Source organism: Setaria italica, chromosome VIII (genome assembly GCF_000263155.2).
Source record: "Setaria italica strain Yugu1 chromosome VIII, Setaria_italica_v2.0, whole genome shotgun sequence".
In the NCBI taxonomy this organism is placed as follows: Eukaryota; Viridiplantae; Streptophyta; class Magnoliopsida; order Poales; family Poaceae; genus Setaria; species Setaria italica.
Window position 1 is genome coordinate 31,290,127 of NC_028457.1, and position 20,474 is coordinate 31,310,600.

Below are 20,474 nucleotides of genomic sequence, written 5' to 3' on the forward strand. Positions count from 1 at the left end.
ATACCTGTTAGTATGACAGGTGGGTCCCACGAACGGTGTTAACAGGAGAAGAAAACGGTGCTTGTCCCGTCTATAGCGATCTCTCCAACCAAACAAAAAATAGGATCATCCCATCCCATTCAACCAAACAAGAAATGGGATCATCCCATCCCGAAAAACTGGAACGGGACCGTCCCGTTCTACATTGTCTCCCAACCAAACGCACCCTAACGTACGTAGCGGGAGACGACGAAGATGGTGCCTGCCACGCGTGCGTGCGTACACGGCGGGTACATGATACAGCTGTACCTGCGCACTGCACCCGACTAGCTAGCTAGCTAGCTCGGTGCCGCCTCGATCCAATCCAACAAGCGAAACAAGCCATGTGCCGTCCGAGGGGGAACCGGGCTCGATGGTCAATCAGGCCGGGGGACGCCGGTGTCACGTGCACGCCACTTCGCTCGGATCCAGGGTGGAGTATCCCCTGTATTCCTGTCCCTTCCATCCGGACTGAAGTACACATCTTAAAGTACTGGCTGATTAAGCGCGCATCTTTTAGCGACATCCTTTTCAGCGATGCCTCGGCATCTTACATGGTGACGTGGACAGTGGTTTTATCCTGTGTTTTGGGGAGGCGGGGAGCGTACAGTAATGTACGATGCCGTTTTTGCTCAGTGTCATGAGCCGAGCTGATCAAAGTCACGTCACGTGCACTTGTTTGTTCGTTTGTACTTAGATAACGTTGGCTTTTTATCTTTAACCGAACAAGTTAGTTAATTAACTAAAGTAGAATGTGTATCATTATATCTATTGTCAAATGTATTTTAGATTTAGGTTTATCTGTTTGCAAAAATATTTGTAAAAAAGATAAATAGTCAAAGAAAAAAAAGTCAACAGCGTCGTATTTTAAGAATGGAGCGAGTAGAAATGGTTTTTATACGAGGAAGTAGGGCTTCGTCGATTGGAGTACTTTGAGCCACTTGCGCTTATCTTGTCCCTTTCTTTCATCCGGAGTTAAGTGAAGACCTAGTAGATTCAATCAGAATACTAGCTGTAGCTGATGAAGGGTCTCTTTTTTGTTTACCCCAGCTGTGAAAGAAAGGAAGGAAAAAAAAGGTTAAAATATGCTGGCTTAACTTAGGGTGTGCATTGACTGATCACATCAGTTTATATAATTAAGCCGGATTAGTATCTAAGCCGGCCTTAAGTACGTAACTTAGTGACGTGGGGCAGTGGATAATTATCCTACGTACTATACTCTTTCATTTTTTGGAACGGAATGGGTAGGACGGCTGTGTACTCGGATTTATTTGTTCGTGCTCCTGACCCAACAAGGCAAGAACGCGGCGGCTGGGCCGGGGTACGAGGACGCCAGGCGCAGGATTCACCTTTTCAGGCGATTGCGATGCGGCCCGGAGCAGCAGCACATAGCTAGCAGGCGCGGCGTGGCGGCAGGACGCCCGCCGGCCGGATCCGCCGCTGCTCGGTCGCGGACGGGGAGCAGCGACAAGGAATTTTAACAGTGGATCAAGCAGCGGGGCCGAGCGGTAAAAACCCTGATCGAACGACCAAGGATCTGGCAGCGATCAAAACAATGAACAAACAGATGCTGTGATTTTACCGTATGTACACACGGAATTGCCTAGCTACAAGAGCTCGTGTTCGTCAGCTCAGTCCGCTGTTCATCAGCGGCGTGTGAGTTCCTGGTCTCACCTGCCGTGCTACGCTCCCCATTGTGATCGCCTCCTAACCTGTACTCTCTGGCGGGAAAACCAAACCCCGCTTCGCTCCGGAAATCGCCGCCGGGAGTTCCGGCAGCCTCGTCGGCATCTTCATCATTTTCGGAATCGAAACTCTCGTCGTCCTCGGCTTCATCTTCAGAGTCAGGGTAATCGGCCTCATCGTACACGGGGTCGTCGCCATCCTCGGCGGTAACACCAGCGACCTCGTTGTCGAAGCGCTTGAGGTAGGCCTCGTCATCCTCATCCTGGGCAACGAAGTTGTCAACAAGGTTCACAAAATTTCAACAAGTCATTGGCACACGGTAGATTCAGGTGGCTTGAGCATGCATGTACGGCAGTGAAAGTTCAGCATGCTCGGTACTCACCTCCATGTCTTCCTCGTCGCTCGAATACGCAGAATCCAGCTTGGCGTACAGCTCCTCGTCGCCTTGCTCCTTCACGCCTTCCATTTGGACCTGAAAAGAATCAAAGCATACCATGGCATCACGTCTCCAGTATAAATGTATCATAAATAATCTTTCACTTAGACAACGATTCAGGTTTACTGCACGCACCAGTTCCGCTCTAAGCTGCTCCACCTTTCTGTTTAGCTTTGCGAAATGGCGACTCAGGGCCTGGACACAAGGTTTCAAGGAGTGGTGTAAGTGGAAATTTGCTTCCCTGGTGACCAATGTCGATCAAAACAGAATATGTGCTTTTCTTTTGGAGCACATGATGTAAGTATGATTTTACTTGAGCACTGATATGCAACAAAATAGTATGGTACCTGGTGTCTCTGAAGCTCAATGGACCTAGCTAGAGCCTTCCGCTTCGACAGGAGATTTCTGGGTCTGAGCGTAGAAGGACGCCTGTAGTTCTTCCCGCGGAACACAACAATGGCGTAGCCTTTAGAGACTTTGTCCACAGAAACTAAAATGCCACCGCTCTCGGCTTCAAGTGACAACGCTGTCCTCTTGACATCCGAAAAAGACTTTGATTTCACTAATATCTTCACCAGCTCCCTGTACTTCCAGTGCAAGTGCATGTTTTCAATTGTGCCGTCAAAAACTCCTCTTCTTCCTAAAAATGATGGGAGGAATAAAACATGAGAAAGTAATGAAGCCAATAAAAAGAATGATACAGAGGGCCAACCAAGGAATTTGATCTTATGCGAGTAAAATAATTGGTCAGATTTTTTCAAAAAAAAGTTCATTGATCCTTCCATAAAAATTAAAGGGATTGCAAGGAATAAATACTGTGATTCAAATACGTTTTCCTCATGAAGATTAAAAATGATTAAAGTGGCCCTTAAATTTTTAATATAGGTTGCTTCCACCTTTCATTTCTATTTTATATTTTAGGGATGGAAGAGTGTATGTTCTATATGATGCTACAAGAGTAATGCAACAGATAACGGAAATAGCTATTTTGGCTACTAAGATTAAAAATGGATTGTTGAAGAGGCAAACAAGCTGAGATAGCAAGAGACAAAATGCAATATGGCATATGGTCATCTTGTGCCTATTACTATTCACCGAATAAATGTGCAAAAGACCAACACACAAAACATAAAGGAAAGAAGGAAGTACCAAGGAGCAGAAATGCTTTCATCCTTAGACCAAGTTTCCGAAACATGAACCTCTCTTCATCTGTTATTGTTTCAGGCGGCTTGGTACCTTCAGTTGGGTTCAGGGCTGTCTCAACTTTTCCTAGTACCCTTTCAGCTTTCTCCATCTTTTTCTGTGCCTGCACATAAATAAAGTGCAATCAGTTCAATTCACATTGCATGACACGCATCAAGTGCATTTCATATGAGTGCAAGCATTTTGACCACATAAGCATAGTTGCCGAGTACACTACATTACTTGCAACTAAAATTGTGCATCAGCTCTTTGAAGAAAAAGAGTATGAGCTAGTTCAATTTCCTAACAGGTTCTCAAAGTTTTAGAATGGCTGGTGAAATACAATTGAGTGCCCACAATATGGTAAATTTTGTTTCTAAATTAGAGAGTAATCCATACTCCATTCTGTGTTAATTTTACTTAGAATTATTGATGAACAAATTAAAAAACACTATTTTGTTACATAAGATAGCTCAGATAAGATAAAATCAAACAAAGTGAACTTAGATTATTCAAAATTGATCACTTACAAGTGCGAGCTTCCACTCTAGCTTTCTTACAAGGTCAGCATGTCTTGCAGCTGCTACTGTTCTTGCCATCTTGTCCTCATGATCCTCATCCAATTTATTTCCATATTTATAATTAGCCTCAAGAGTCTCTTCCAGAGTACCAGCTACAGTTGGCTGTACATATGCGTCGCTGCCCGAAGAAAATGAAGATGCTGCCTTTAGTCGCGCTTGCTCTTCATCTTGTAGGGACTTTGCTAATCGTTCTCTCTCTAGAAGCACCTCTGCAAGCTCTGAGGACAAGAAATCCTTCCCTCTGTAGAAGACTATAAAGTCATTGTTCCTTGACAGCATTATACCACCTGTTAATTTCTGATGTGGACCAAAAGAATATTAACCATGAATCTTTAGTTCACTATAGAAGACCTACCTCAAAATATGGAGTAATGTAAAGGTGAAAAGAAAAACAGAAACAGCATGACAAAATATTGTTCTCTATGACCAGGGACCAAAATATAAAGATAAACATTCTGGTTCCATATCCATGGTCCACGGGACAATGACTCTCATCAATTCAGGCCTTCCTAGAAGATATGGTTTATTTCTTGCAAAATCAGTCAAACTTTTTATTGATCAAGAGCCCAAATTAGTTCATATACAGCATGTGACATTCATTTAGGAAGACTAAGAAATGAAACACAAACTTCAAGGTCCACGCAGGGATGAGTATGGCCATGTGAAAGAAAAACCTAAATGCACTTCTGTTGCACATATGAATCTGTAATGCACTGTTGTTGATGATCAATGAACATTTCTAACTAGTAACTAGGCTCTAAAGCTTTACGTACACTGCACAGATTGTAAATTATATAACAAGAAACAACTATCTACACTTACTTTGATATCTTCAGCCATCCTCTCACTGGTGGTAAGCTGTACCCCTCTCTTCAAAGCAATTTTAGCAATTAAACTTTTCTCCCATAACTTGACCATAGCATTTGCTAAGCCTTGGAGTTGTCTGCTGCGTCCTAACATCCATTGATAAGTGGAAACTCAAAACAAGATAGCACAATTGACTGATAAAAGGTCAAAGTTAACGAAAGCAACATAGAAGTTACCAAGAGCAAAGTGAGGAGGCAGTCCCCTGGCAAGACGGCGTAAATTGGTAGTGTCCCTTCGGCTAAGAGATGGCCGAACACCGTATGGAAGAACTCTGAAAGGGGGCTTGTAACCTGGAATAGTTGCAGGAAGCAAATCTGCATCCACTGGTAATGGATCAGATCCAGGCCAGTCACTGTACCTTGGGCCCAGTTCTTCCAATAGCTTGTCAATTTCATCTTCATATTTGATTTCTGGCACTTGTTCAACTATTTCTTCCTTCCCAGTATTAGAAACTAAAGCTCCATTGCTATCATGTGCATTGTACACTTTCTCAGTAGGTTGTAAGGAAGGACTTGGAGACCCTTTAATTGAGGATTTCATGCCAAGGGACTGTGAAATCTTGTTTGACCCCTTAGTGGGTTCAGCCTCATCATAGTCTAATCCCCTGTACAGAGAAACTGAAGTCCCTGACCTCCATATTACCAAACCTCCTGTTTTTCTCTAATCACCGACCAACAAAACACAAACAAAAAAAGGGGGGAAATGATGTCAGATTGACAAGCATTTCAAGATATTTGAACAAACATGGGTTTAGAATCAGTCAACTGGCCTCTATATTCAACTTATTCTTTCTTTTTGGGGAACAACTCAAAATAAAAGGAGGCAACAGAGATTTAAAAGCATGGTGGTTTTCAACATCTATCGTTACACCAAACCCATCAATTTGTGCTACAAATATACTGCGCTAGTTTATCTAAATATCCCATGATATTATCAGCATTTTTGCCGCAATTTTGCTAGTACATTTTCTCAACTAGACCTTAATAATTGCAAAGGACGTTGAGTGCTCGTTTTCAACTCAATTATACAGTGGTAAAGAACCGTAATAGGCGAAAAAATAGTATTGATAATTAGGATATAAACAATAATCATCAGAAACTTTGAAGCGCTGCCAAGATGCAATTCATCATTTCCCTATTTCTGGTCAAGAGTAAACTGCAGCAAACACCCAAAATGCATACACATTCAGTAAAGCAGCACAGAACAGCTTGGGTCTTGGGGTGACGGAGCTAACAGATAGCAGAGTTTCGACAATGTAGATTGGTAGAATCAGCTGGTGATTCTAATTTGCAGCTTAGCATTGATTGTAAACTGTAACAGACTATCAGTCAGTTCTGGAATTGTTTTTAGATGAATTCACATGTTCTTCACCATGTTAATGTGCAAATGTGTGCAATCATTTTGTCCCCAGTAACTATGCACCGCCAAGGCATCAATTCAAGCTGATTCTAAAACGTTGCATCATACTTCAATTATCCATTGGAATAGCTGCATGTTGCAGCTCGAGTTGCTTCAAGTACTCTGTAGTTTGTACACATGAATGGGAGCTAAACAATCACAATTCGGGTAGAATCGGCGGCTCACCTCGAGTATTTCGTGGAAGAGGCGCATGTTGAGCGCGGGCGTGCCGGAGACCTTGACCCTGACGACCTCCTCCGTCCTCCATTTCTCCCTGATCTTCTCCACGACCTCCCGCGTGACCCCGGCGCCACCCACCTTGGTCCTCGACTTGACCCTCATGGCCGCGTGCCGCAGCCGCCTGAGCTCGGCGGCGGGGAGCGTCAGCTCCGCCATCCACGTCGGCGACCGCGCCGCCCGCGGCGCGGCCTCGGGCGGCGGCATGGGCCGCTCCCACGGGAACCGCGCGTCCCCGAGCATCCCCTGCTCCTCCTCGGCGTAGGCGTAGGCGTCGGCGTCGAACCCGCCGCGCGCGTTGGGGAGCACGCCGTCGTCCACGCGGAACACGTCCTCGACCGACCCCCGCGGCGGGTGCGGCGGCGGGGCCACGGCCTGCTGGGGCCCCTCCGGGGTGAAGCCGGCGCGCTGGAGCGGCGGAGATGAGGGACATGGTGGAGCGGCCAGAGGAGCCGGCTGATGCCGACGGCGTCCCTCGTCTTCGGAGTCCGAGGAGGGCGAGGGCTCCGGGCGAAGGTCGAGCGCAGAGGCCGGCGGGCGGAGGCGGCTGCGGTGGCCGGGGCGGGACCAGGCGGAGAGCCATGGGTAAGGGGAGGAGGTGGAGAGGGGGTTGGAGGAGAGGAGGATGAGGCGGAGGCGAGGGGGGTGGCGGAGGTGGAAGGCCGTCGGGGAGGATGCCATGGCCGCTGCGGCCATGGATGGCGGTGAGGTGGATGACGGAGTGGTGGGGGACGGGGTTTAGGGGGATTGGGGATATTTTTGGTCCGAATGATGAATGCTTGATGCTTCGGCCATTCTCGGCCGTCCGATCGGGCGCTGACGGCCAGATCTTTTTTCCCAGCTGGTTAATTTTGATAGCACATGATTATTGCTTTTTTTTAGAAACCACTTTCGAATACCACTGAATAGAAGGTGCCGTCTGGATTTACCCCTCCATTCCAAATTATAGATCATTTTAACATTTTAAGGTATATAAAATTTGCTATGTATCTAAATTAGACCTGAGCAAATCTCAAGCTAGGCCGGCAAAAAGCTCGGTTTCTTTCGGGCTCAAAATCTCCGCCCATTAAATCCACGGACCAACAAAAATGGGGCCAATTCAAGTCGGGCTCGGGCGGGCCACCCATCAGTTTCTAGTATAAAGTTAATTCGTTTTATTATTCGGGTTAGGCTCAGGCCCGCCCATTTTTAAGGGTATGTTTTGCAACTAATGGGAAGGAGCATGGAAATTAATGGTAGGAGTTGACGCAAGAAATTTACTTTAGAAATATGATATTTATACTCCTATTTTGTTGTTTGCTTTTTGGAGGGAATTAATAAAAGTAGGAGTTTAAATGAGATTTCGTATCTTTTGTACGCGTGGGGTTTAGAGGTGGGATATTATTATATGTTAAGTCATAATTAGATGTATAGATGTATCCATCTTGCACTTCAAAAAATTCCCACTCAATTCTCACCCCTTCCATGTGTCGTTGTTTTATACCCGACAACCTACCGAGGCATACCGAGGTAGTAGATTGATTGGTGGGGGATTGTCGGATCTGTAACTTGACGGTAAATGTGAGGACACGAGGCACAAATTTATATATGTTCGGGCCGTCAGAGTAGCGTAATACCCTACGTCATGTTTGGGGTGTTGTATATTGCGTCCTACACTTGGGTGTTGTTTGGTGTTGAGGATTTGATCCTCTGTTGTAGTTCTACGAGATCTTCATCTACCGATCTAGGGACCCCTGCCCTCCTTTATATACTCTATACTAGTCGGTTACAAGGAGGAGTTCTAATAGGATTACATGTTATGAATCTTAGTACGATTACAGAGAAATTCTAGTAGGAGTCCGTCTTCTTCGTTCCTTGCGGGTACTGGGGATCTATCCCCGACAAGCCACCGAGTGCTTCATAGTCAAATGTAGCAGCCTTCGAGTACTTTTTAGATCCTCACCGAGTAGTTTTGGTGTTCTTTGAGTACTTTATCTGGCTGAATCTTCAAAGTTCCTCAAAACTGCTATGAGGCTATTGTGTGCTCAAGCCCTTGATCATCTTGATTTTGTAATCTTCATCTTTGGAATGTGATATGTAAGGCGGCGGAAGTCACACTCCATATGGAGTAGCCCGCCGAGCCTTAGGTTGAATTGAAGAATAAGAGGGTCAATAAAATCTTGAATCTTCTTCTTTTATCTTGAAAAAATCAACTGTTAGGTGTAGTTTATCAGCCCCGAGCCTTGGAATGATTAAATAATCAATTCAAGGGTCTAGTGAGCTTTAATCTTCACGAAAAATCATCATCCGAATAGTTTTGCGGCACCCAGCCCCCGAGCTTATGCGCCAAGTGATCCGTAGGAGCCACGTCGAGTAGTTATTGGCGCTTAGCCCTCGAGCTTGGAAGCTAGCTGAGCCATTGGAGATATTCCGAGTAGTAATTGGTGCTTAGCCCCCGAGCCTGGGAGCTAGCAGAGCCATTGGAGGTACGCTGAGCGTCCTGAAAAGTCGTCGCCGAAGCTTGACCTGGAAAAAGAGATGCATACATTATGTAGCATATTGTGGAATATTGAAACTACTTAAATTTATTCAGGGATGAATGTAATGTAAATATTGTGTGTCATGCTCTTGTTTCAGTTATATTTTCTCGAGTAGATAGCCTATTACATTTAGACTCTCAGTCCTTGTTTAGCCATTGCCACTGCGTGTGAGATCTTTGTCTCGTGTACGCATACTGGCACTGGTGCTACGGAGATCTTTGTCTCGCGTCCTAGCATTTAGGCATGACAGAAAATCCGAGGCTTTCACGAATTAAGGCGTGTTCTACTCGAGGAGATTAGTGACCGCTAAGAGAAAATATTTAAAATAAGTAGTCGGCATTGCGGCAAATAAGACTGCGCGTAAAGTAGTCATTGATATTTTTCTGCCTTTTTGGCGAGGAGAGCGAGTGTTGTCGCGCATAGGATTTGTGCTTCCTTAGGGTGTAGCCGTTGTGAGCCTCCAGCACTCGGTGCACCAAACCTGTGGCTATAGCCTCCAAAATTCGATGTACCAAGCATGTTGGTGGAGCTTCCAGAACTCAGTGCACCAAACCGTGGCTATAACCTCCATAATTCGGTTTTGTCAATATGCCCTAAGAGTAGTCGGCGAAGTGTAGCTCTGAAGGGTAATTCCCGTCGAGAGGCATACACAAAAAAGTACTCGGCGTGTTTGTAACAACCTAGCCTAATTAAATCGTGTTTAACCCTAAGAAAGGCCATTAGAGCATCAGAGAATAATTGGCAGCTGTGAATACAAGTAAAAAGACACTTTTGCCCCTCACAAGTTAAACAACTGTTTAACACATAACTTAAATTTTTATTAAGAATTTAAAAATCTGTCCAACTAAGAGTTGTAGAACTCATCTTCACTAACAACTTTTATTTTTGTTGTTTTGTTTGAATCCGAGCAGAAGACCTTCAAAAACTCGAAATTTAAATCTGTGCCAGATTAAGAAAAACAGATAAAGTCCCAACTTTAAAGCTCTTATTCTTAGGGGCTGTTTGGATACGAGGTGCTAAACTTTAACAGTGTCACATCGGATATTCGGATGCTAATTAAGAGGACTAAACATGAGCTAATTATAAAACTAATTGCAGAACCTTGTGCTAATTCGTGAGACGAATCTATTAAGCATAATTAATCCATCATTAGCAAATGGTTACTGTAGCACCACATTGTCAAATCATGGACTAATTAGACTTAATAGATTCGTCTCGCGAATTATACTCCATCTGTGCAATTAGTTTTGTAATTAGCTTATGTTTAGTACTCCTAATTAGCATCCAAACCTTCGATGTGACAGGTGTTAAATTTTAATAGGGTGTTCCCAAACACCCCCTTAATTTTTCCAATACAAACTCAAGCTAAATTCTATACAAAAGTGTTACAGCTTCGAGTCCTTAACAACTTTTACTAAAAGAGTTAGATTGAAATCTGCACAAAAGGCTTTCAAAACCTAGGTCAAAGTCGATCTAATTGGTCAACTCAGCCCAAGACCTGCAAAACTAGGCTAAGTCTGGAATCAGTTCAACCATGCATCTTGGCATGAGCTTATCTCACAAAACTTGAACAAAATGCCAGCAAAACCCTTTATAAGAGTTTGAGACCTATGTTCATACAACAACTTCATCAATTAGACCCTGGTCAAATTCACATCAGAAACTTTTCGAAACTGAAGCTTAAGTCAGCCAAAATCTTGAAAACAGCCAAAAACCGCTGAAATTCTTCCAAGTCTGGAAATCAGGCGTTCCCTTAAACTTTGAAGCTGTTTATCTTCAAATCTGCTGTGAATTTGAACTCGGTTCAATTACAAGAATTGAACTTGGACCTGAGGACTACAACTTTTGTAAAGGGAGTTAATGTCACGCACTTCAAGAAGCTGAAGTTAATCATGCTTAAAGATCGCCCCATCACCGGATCCCGCAAATCCCTTTGCCCAGAGTGCGCCCGAGCGCACGTGCGTCGCGCTCTGCTCGTCGGCCACCCCATGGCGCAAGTTCACCGACGCCGTCCCGTCCTCGGCCGTGACAAGTTGGGTCGACGCGCCGGCAGCCCAGTCGAGCACACGGTCACCCTGCCCGCTGCCTCGCCTCGCCTCACCCGAGGGCGCCCCTGTTGCGGCTGTGCGCGCTAGCACCCCGCGATGCCTCCGCCTCCGCCAACTGCCACCCCGGCCGCGACAGCTCCTCCCCGCCTCGCTAGTGACGCGTCCCAGCAAAGCCATTATTGCCGCGCACACTTGTTTCACCCCACGCCTGCACGCCTCGCCTGCAGCGCCCTCGCCTACCGCGCCACCCCTCCCTCCTCTGCGCCAATGGCGCCGCCGCCATTAATGGCCGCAGTAGCACGCCTGGCTCCCCTCTAGTCCCTTCCGCTGGCCCCGGAGCTTCGCTCTCCTATAAGTGCATCGCCAACCCCACCGCGCTCCCCTTCCCCTCTCCAGCTCGCTCTCGCCACACCCAGCCGCCGCCCGTGCTCTGCTTTGCACTCGCCGCCGAGCCACCTCTCCGTGGATCCCCCACCTCCGCAGCTCCCTACTCCTTGCCACCGCCACCGCTAGCTTCGTCGTGCCCACGCGGAGCTTCCCGAACCGCTTGTTGGGCCCCCAAAGCGCCAACGACGCCGGCACGCCGTCGGAACTCCCCGTCCCTGCGCCGTTCCGCCGCCGACGAGCCTCCTCCGCGCCCCCAACCGCCGCCAATCGACTCCCGGTGAGCTCCCACGCCTTCCCTGCAACTCCTTGCGCGGGATTGGTCGGTGCATCGCCGGAATTTGGCCGGACCGCCGCCGGTTGCGCCGCCAGGGACACCCTTGTGTCTTTTTCCTTTTTCCAGGGGTGTAGGTGCAAAAATCAGGGACCCTTGCGCGTTTAAACCATAGACCCAGGGGCTAGATCGCAAGTTTACCTCGGTTTTTTTCGGCAGAAAATATTCTGAACTTTGAAAATACACCATAAATTGTACAAAAACTAGAAAAATGTAAAATCAATTTTGCTAGACTCAGTATGAAGTATAGTTTCAGATAAAAAATACTTTTGGTACATGTCTCTGCTAGAAATAATGTTATATGTTTTAATCCTTGTTTAAGCTGTTTAAATCATAGTAAATCATAGAAAAATGCTAAAATGATGAACCCAACTCTCAAGTGTTTGTTTCAGAGAATGGAAGCTTATAAAATTAATTTGGAGCCTAGCACAGATGTCTAAATCACTGTTTTAATTTTATAATTGAAATCCAAGGGTGCTTTTGTCTTTTTTCATAATAATTCAGCTAGAGGTGAAAAAAATGTGAAACCACATTAAGAAAATCAGTGGTGAAGCCTAGTCCACAAGAAAAATATGAAACCCTGTGTGAAGGTTCGTGGAGCCCACCTTCCTTTTTAGAGAAAAATAAGTAAGAGGAATATATGGAATATAGATGTTCTTCGTTAAAAATCCTAAAAAATTCACCAAAGGCTCTGTTGCATCTTTTTAACACTCTATTAAAATTTCAGCAACAGACTCTTTGAATAACTTGAGTTAAAAATGATTAAGTACTTGTCACCTTGGGATGATGCAATAATTTTAATTATTTTTGTGCTAACCCAATGCACCCCAAATGTTTACAGTAACCTAATGGTTTTAATTCTGATCTACTGCTAAATTAGCAATGTCATACCCCACTATTTGAAGACTGAAATAAAATTTGGAAGATGAACCTAACTAAATGGAAGAAAGAAACTTTAAGTAAGTAAGAGTAATGGTAATTTTTTGAAGAGGTAAAAAACAATATTCAGAAATAGGATAACTTTCCGATCTAAAGTTCAATAAACTTAAGTTATATATATGTACACAATCACCATCAAATGAACCCCGGGTTTTATACCACAACACACCTTACCTCATGAAAAAAAGGAAAGTTTAAAACCTTTTTTAGGTGAATGTGGTCGTAATGTAATTTACACTTCAGCAATAATTCATGTTTTGCATTCCGTAAGAGAAAGCATGGAAGTTTAAACTTGTTGCATTACATTTCATGTAGAAGTGAACCTTGCTGACGGCACGAACGAGCTGCACCCGGCACCGGAAGAAGAAGCCGTAGCGGATCTATCCCACGCCGGAGTCGAGCCCGTACCAGAGCAAGCCGAGAACTAGTTCGCTAACTCCCCGTGCGAAGGCAAGCCCCGGAGTATAATTTCCTATCTTTAAATAGTTGCAATACAATTGATTGCTTTGATTGCGCATTTACGTTACAGGAGTTGATTGAAACCGTAGATGCATGAACTTAGTACTCTTGATATGAACACTAGTATATTAATTGAGTAGTTGTAATGCTTAATAGGACTTGGTAAAAGTCGAGTGATTGCCTGTCACTCGCGAGTTATAGGAGTTGAATGCCCTTTTCTTTTGCTGCAACTATAAGGACGACGGGCGGGGCAGAGCTCTGTGAACTATTTTTGGTGGTCGGTGGATTGCCCCGTCTGTCTACATGAAATTGGACTAAGGTCGAGATGTGATAGTGTTCGTGATCAAGTGTTTGAAAGTACTAATCTCATACCTAGTATGGGATGGGGAAACCTAGTACCTGATTAAACCGGGACGTGAGCGGATCGCCCCACTGTCTCTGGAACGGAGTTCCCTTGCGGCCGCATGTGGTGACAAGTGCGGTCATAGTACGGTAGAGACCGAGTCCATGGAGCCTTGTACCAAGAGAAGTGGGCCCGACACGGGTTTGGGAATTGATGGGGATGGCTGACAAATGAAGCGACCACTCGTGGTGCGCGGATGTCGTGGGATTAGGTCGCCATGCATGGTTAAGAAATTCGAATCGATTCGTCTGCCTCTCACGAGCCGAACATCGGTCGGGCCATCGGTCGGCGGGGGCAGGCACGCACGGCACGAGTGAGTTCAATTATTGAGTTTATTTAGGAAACCGTTCTAAATTGTAGGTCATTTTGATTTTTCTAGATTTATAAATATTATTATGCATTTAGACATACACTATATATATCTATATGCATAAATCTTGAAAAGTCAAAACGACGTACAGTTGGAACGGTGGGAGCATATATCAAGGAAAATTGAACGCTTGTGTCGCGTTTTTTTCTTCTTCGAAAGATTCTGTGCGCTGGCGAGCGCGCGCGACGTCGGTTGCCGGTGACGCAAGCGAATCGCCCCTGGCGCGATCCGCACGCGCACCGTCGTCGTCAACGGGCTTCCGGCCGGCCGGCCAACCGACGCGCGGTGGCTGGCTCCCGGTGGGCGACGCGCGCACGCAACGGGCCAACGACCAACGAGCCCGGCCGTGTGCACGGCATGCAGCATATCGGTCGCGCCGGCACGTACGCCAGCTTAGGCTGCCGATCGGTATCGGACGCAGCGGCCAGTTTGTTGTTCGTTCTCAGTAGCAGGAGTAGTTTAGTTGATCGGCCAGTTTATTGTTGCTGATCAGTAGTTGGGATCCATGCTTATGTGTACTGTTCTGCTCGTGCTACTACTTGTCGAAGTACTCCGTACACACAGCTGGAGGGTCGTTGTAACCAACCCATGAATTGAGTACATACCTGCCACACGCGCTAGGCACGTACTGTTACAACTTAACAAGGCATGCCGATAATAACCTTATCCGACCGGGCCGGCCTCGCTTTGACCGAGAAAGAAACACCTAACCCATTATTATTACCTGTACGTGCATAATGCATTGCGGTAGCCGGGCCCTGTTTAGTTACCCCAAAATCCCAACTTTGGCATTATGCAAAAAGAAGATTCCCATCACATCAAACTTGCGGTACATGTATGGAGTACTAAATATAGACGAAATCAAACTAATTGCACAGTTTTGTTGTACTTTGCGAGACAAATCTTTTGAGCCTAATTAGTCAATGTTTGAACAATAATTCACAAATATAAACGAAATGCTACAGTTCCGCATTTATGATAAAATACAAACTTTGCCACTCTCAATTTGGTAACTAAACAAAACAAGGCCCAAGTGTGCCTACGTGCTGGCGACTGCAACCGCTGCTGTTGCTTGGGTCCTATTCAACTCGATCCGCAAGCTATAGCTTCCTCCGACCCTGCGCAGTGATGAGACGATGAGCACGCCACCGACCCGGCCGCGGATGCTCCCCAACGCTACGGCAACAACGGAACCCACCACACACAAACCGCCCGTCCCCTCCCTCCCTCCCTCCCCAACCGCTGGGACGGAGTGAGACGCACACGCTCGTCGGCTCGTCGGCGCGGGCCGGGGCCCCGCCGCACGCGCCCGCCCACGGCAAGAAGCAGGCCCTCTCGGGTCTCGGCTGAACAGTCGCCACGAGCGAGCAGCAGGCTAAGCTAGCAGCGCGCGCACGGGCGGGGCGCCCAGCACCAGCAGCTATAGTGTAGTGTACTGCAGCCGAGTCGTCAAGAGGCACGTACGGCGGCGGCTGAGGCGTCGGCGTCTTGGTCACGGTCAGGCGGCGGCGGCGCGGCGGTGGTTGCGCGCCTGCCCGTCGTTGTGCTAGCTCTAGGGCTGGGTGCCTAGCTGGGTGTGCATGGCCAGGCTGAGCTAGGGCGGTAGCCTAGGCTATGATGAGATGTGAACTCGTGTTCAGTTAGCTAACCTGGATCGATCGACCCACACCGTGCTGACTAGTGGATACAATCTCACGCATGCTTGCCTTTTATTTTCGTGTTGTTTCTGTAAAACGTAACTCATCTATATCGAGCTCGATCACTAGATTTTCTAGGGTTGCAGTCGATCAACCTCTACACTTTGTTGAAGCTGCTGGGCACAAACAGTCTAGCTAGCGTACCACATCGTAGCTAGTACCCCCTTCGTCCCAAATTACTATTCGTTTCAATTTTTTAGATATATAAATTTTGCTATGTATCTGGACGTAATATATATCTAGGTGCATGTCAAATGCTATGTATATAGAAAAGTCAAAACTAATAATAATTTAGGATGGAGTAACATGTTTATTCCTAGGATTCTCGCACGAAGCAAGCGTAAAATGCAATTCATAGAGGAAAAGTTGTTTGGTGATGCCTGTAGACTGTGTGTAGTGCTTATATTGGTAATTAAAGTTGTACTATTAGATGGAGCAGATCCTATTCAAGTAAAGGTGATGCCTTGTTGCAAACCTTATTGCTGAAAGCTTAATTAATGATCAAAATATAAGAGACAGTGCCACAGTTATTGCCTGACTCCCTTGAGATCATTATCTAAATGTTATACATTACTGCGCTTCAGTTTATTTACAACAAAAATGATGTTTTGCTTGTTATGTGATCAGTGCAGTACATACATTATATTGGGACAATCTGATCGAGGAAAAGAAAGCATACCATTACCATCAACTTGAAGTGAAACAAATGTAGCTAATTTGATAGCAATCCGGTAAAAATTGCCGAAAACACAGGGGGGCAGGAGTTACATAGAATCCTGATTAAAAAGCCTGAACCAATTAATGCATGGTGTTGTGTGGAGATGTTAATGGGGATTAAATGATTAATCAGTTCAAGCAACAATGGTAGTTCGGGAGTCACACCGTCAAGCAAAGGGGAACCAAGGACACACTTCGAGATGATTCTATTTCTATATATGCAAATGATTCCCACTGGCATCGATCCAAGTTTTGTGCCGGCCGTAAGATGACGCTACAAGTCAACCAGGGTTCCAAATCTCATCAAGGAAAAAAAAAATAAAGCATGCCTACCACACGTGCAAGAGCATCACCTTTTCTATTTTTTGTATGGTAGTTCACACGATTGGCACCAATGCGCCTGCACCGGCACCAGCCCAGATGGAGGCCATCCGGCCCTAGCTAACTACCTAGTAGCTCGATTCACCATTGTCAGCCACCTTTCAGCCTACAGTACCAGATGGCCCCTCCCGACGAACGACGTCGGTTGCGTGCGCCAATTATTATTATTATTATTATTACTACTACTATTATTATTATTATTATTATTATTATGAAAGCTGGTATCTTATTCCTTTTGACACTTCCCCGAACTCATGTTTTCCGGGATCGATCTCTAATTCTATCTTATTGCATCGCATCGCTTTCGAGCTTTGATTTCAGCATCAGCAAATTAATTAAAAACTTGCCTAGGAAAAGAAAAAGGTATCATGTCCACATATGCAGTTGAACTGTTGACTCATGAGAGAGATCCCAATGCATCTTTCAGAGACGGGACTGTTGATCTGATGGCCCCCTCAGCAATCAGCTGGAAAGAGAAGGCTGGAATTTTCAATGTACCCAAAAAGTATTTAACTCATGAACTGGGTCATCAGCTGCGAATTATAGGTGATGCGTATACATACAGGGTTGGTAGCAAGTCATGGCGTCTTGCACAATCATATAGCTACTGTGTGTGGGGAGACATGATTTTGTTCATTAATTCATCAGTAGGTGATGATTGACCATGGAGATGAGATCCGACAGGACGGGCATAATTTTTCGCTGTACTAATTCGATGTGTTGTGTGATTTGTGACACAATGTTTCTTCCATCTCTCCCTGGATTCCTTCTGATTTTTGTTTGGACGTAAAACACTTTAAGACCGACGTACATGACAACAATCACAAACACATGTTCATTTCAAAACATTTGTTTCGAGGAGAGATTAGTTTGGTTAATTTGTTTCTTGTGCTAATCATTTAGAGTATGATTGGGATCTTATTATTCTGTCGGTTTGTACCAGCGGAATACTTGTATGTAGTCTAGCAAGGAGTAGACCTTTAATAATTGGGATGTATGCGTTTGGCATTACACTCTTATTCTTTTTTACTTCACACACGTATGGAATAATTTCCGGTACCTTTTCTTTTTCAAATAGCTGATGCGTTTTGCGTGCATGTTTAATAATATCAAATATTTGTCACTGCTGGGAAAGCGCCTTCGGTACCGAGTCCAACCCCCTTTAGTACCGGTTGTGTAACCGGTATTGCTAAGTCGGTACTGAGGGGGGGTCAAATAACCGGTACTAAACTGGGTCCTTTGGTACGGGTGTTATTTATACCAGCTGTACTAATTTGGATGCCACGTCACGCGTGGCAGAGGCCAATTTAGTACCAAATATCAACCGGTACTAAGTTTCTTTTTTTCTTTCAGTTTCTTTTCTCATTTTCTTTTCTGTTTCTTTATTCTATATTAGTATTTCATATTTGTTTCCTTTACGTATACTGCTCTAATAAGCTAATATATATATAAAGTTGTATTCGATTTATAATATTACATTTGAGATAATATTATACATAGACATATTGTGCATACACATATATGAATAATATTACATTGCATCAACTTTCCAAGTTCAACATTTTGGATCAACTATTCTGAACCTGAGTCCGGACGGTGATGTAAATTTGATCCATCATTATGGAACTCTCCTGCTGGATTTACTATCTCGTCCAGAAGAAATCCACTGAGTTGTTCTTGAATTGTCTGATTTTTTCCATCTCAAGGACTTCTTCCTTCATTTGCATAATCTATGTCATTAGAAAAGGTTATTATATTTGTTCAATGGATCTGCTCAGTTAGAACTAATTTATTATTAAGAAATTTGTATATGTACTCTAAATTCGTGGTCATTTATACGCTTGGGATGTACAAAGCTATGGATAAACTCACATACGTAGTATCCGCATGAATTATTCCCTGGATTCTATCTCAAACACTATATATATGGGAAAAGAAGTTATGAAGTATTTGTTGTGTTCAAGAACGTGACACGAGATGTGCAAATTCAATACATACCGACAATTCAGAGTGGATATGAAGTTACTCCTTAAATTCACTTGAGTGATGTTGAGGGAAGCGAGCCCATGCTCTATTATGCATGTCTATGAGGTCGGTGTATTGATTTCTTGGTATCCTCCAAGAGTCTAGGATATAGACCATACTTCGATCAACCATGATAACAAGGAGTATCCAGTGGAAGCTGTACTCTATGCATAGTGAAAATCTATTTAGTCTTATTTTTAATTGCTAGTTCAAAAAATAAAAGAGATGGGAAACACGCTCACTTGAAGTCGCCGTATGTCAGAAGTATGTACTTCTTGTAATGTTGCTTGTCCAAGAAATTATATATATTCTTTAAGGTTCGATTTGGTTTATCTCTTACATTTACCTCGTTTATAACATCCGGGTCCATGAAACCGATGTCATACAATCCTATCCTTCGACAAGCTTGAATCTCCATCATGCATGATACAAAATAGAATAGGAAATAAGACATCGCACAATGACTAGAGTGGGGATTTTGAAGTTAGAGCAAATTAAACACTTACAAAACCAAGGAACTGATGAGTGATTTGTCAAGTGCATCTTGATTGTAAAGGAAATAAAGTTCCTCAAGTGGCACATCTATAATGGCATCACCATGGAAATAATGCTGACCTCCAATCCGAACTTCTAGCATGAGTAAACCAGTGGTTGAAACCTCCATGTACTATTGGTGCAATTTGTATATCTTCATCGGAAGGCGGTCCACCAACTGGGGCCACACAAGCTCTTTCCCTAACTTAAATTTTCATTTACAAGCTCCAGGGTGCTTTGGGATGTGGTCCTCCCCTCGAAGTTGAGCTGCGGTGAGATTTGTATCATTGGCGAATAGAAGCAGGTTCTTATCAAACTCCGAAAGCATCTGGAGCGGGGCAATTGATTAGTTAGATTGGGTTTCGAGCTCTACAATACTTTATCCACTTTTCTTCTTATTATTATCTCTATTTAATACATACCTCTATTTAATCTTATTATCTCTATGTACCATAGTTTATCTCGCTCATATTTACAAATGGCTAAAATATGAATAAATTATATTTTTCCCCACAAATTATTTAGCTCATATTTGTAAAGGACTAAACTATGAAATTATTCCTCTAATCTTATATTGATCAATTTCTTTGACTAATATGAAACATAGCATCCAAAAAATTTTAGCTCAAACATATATAACGCATGCATATAAATGAAAAATTTCTCCATTGTACCTTATTCTAAAAATCACAAATTACTCTAGATTTAAAGCATAACACTTAGTATACTAACCATGTATCAAGGAAGGATGAAGTTTCTAACCTTTAGAACACTTGAATGAGTAAAATCCCCACGAAATGGTCAAAAATCCGGCAACACCTCTCCTATTTCACCATGAATGGATGAAGCCCAAGCTAGAGGAAATGGCTTGGGCTGGAGGAAGAAGATGCTTGATTTATAGGAGGGAAGTTAGTACCGGGTGGATGCTTCACCCGGTACTAAAGATTGTACATTAGTACCGGTTGAAGCCTCCACCTGGTACACCCAGTACTAATGCTCACATTAGCACCAGATAAAAAACCAACCGGTACTAAGGGGGCGTTTGGTTCCCTTTGCTTATTTTTAGCATGTATCACATCGAATGTTTAGGTACTAATTAGGAGTATTAAACGTAGACTATTTACAAAATCTATTACATAAGTGGAGGCTAAACGGCGAGACGAACCTATTAAGCCAATTAATCCATCATTAGTAAATGTTTACTGTCCCACCCCATTGTCAGGATATGGAAGAATTATGCGGGATAATTCGTGACCGAA

General features: G+C 44.3%; 1 protein-coding gene across 1 annotated transcript; it reads right to left on the bottom strand.

The window, feature by feature from the left end:
* Window positions 1-1,527: 1,527 nt before the first annotated feature.
* LOC101775913 (CRM-domain containing factor CFM3, chloroplastic/mitochondrial-like) lies at window positions 1,528-7,134 on the bottom strand. The gene is given in 12 exon segments (XM_022828881.1): window positions 1,528-1,966; window positions 2,087-2,176; window positions 2,276-2,335; window positions 2,488-2,780; window positions 3,290-3,446; window positions 3,853-4,200; window positions 4,726-4,856; window positions 4,947-5,430; window positions 6,355-6,820; window positions 6,822-6,856; window positions 6,858-6,878; window positions 6,880-7,134. Coding segments are annotated over 12 exon segments (2,652 nt in total). The 5' UTR covers window positions 7,102-7,134; the 3' UTR covers window positions 1,528-1,621.
* Between the last annotated feature and the right edge of the window lie 13,340 nt (window positions 7,135-20,474).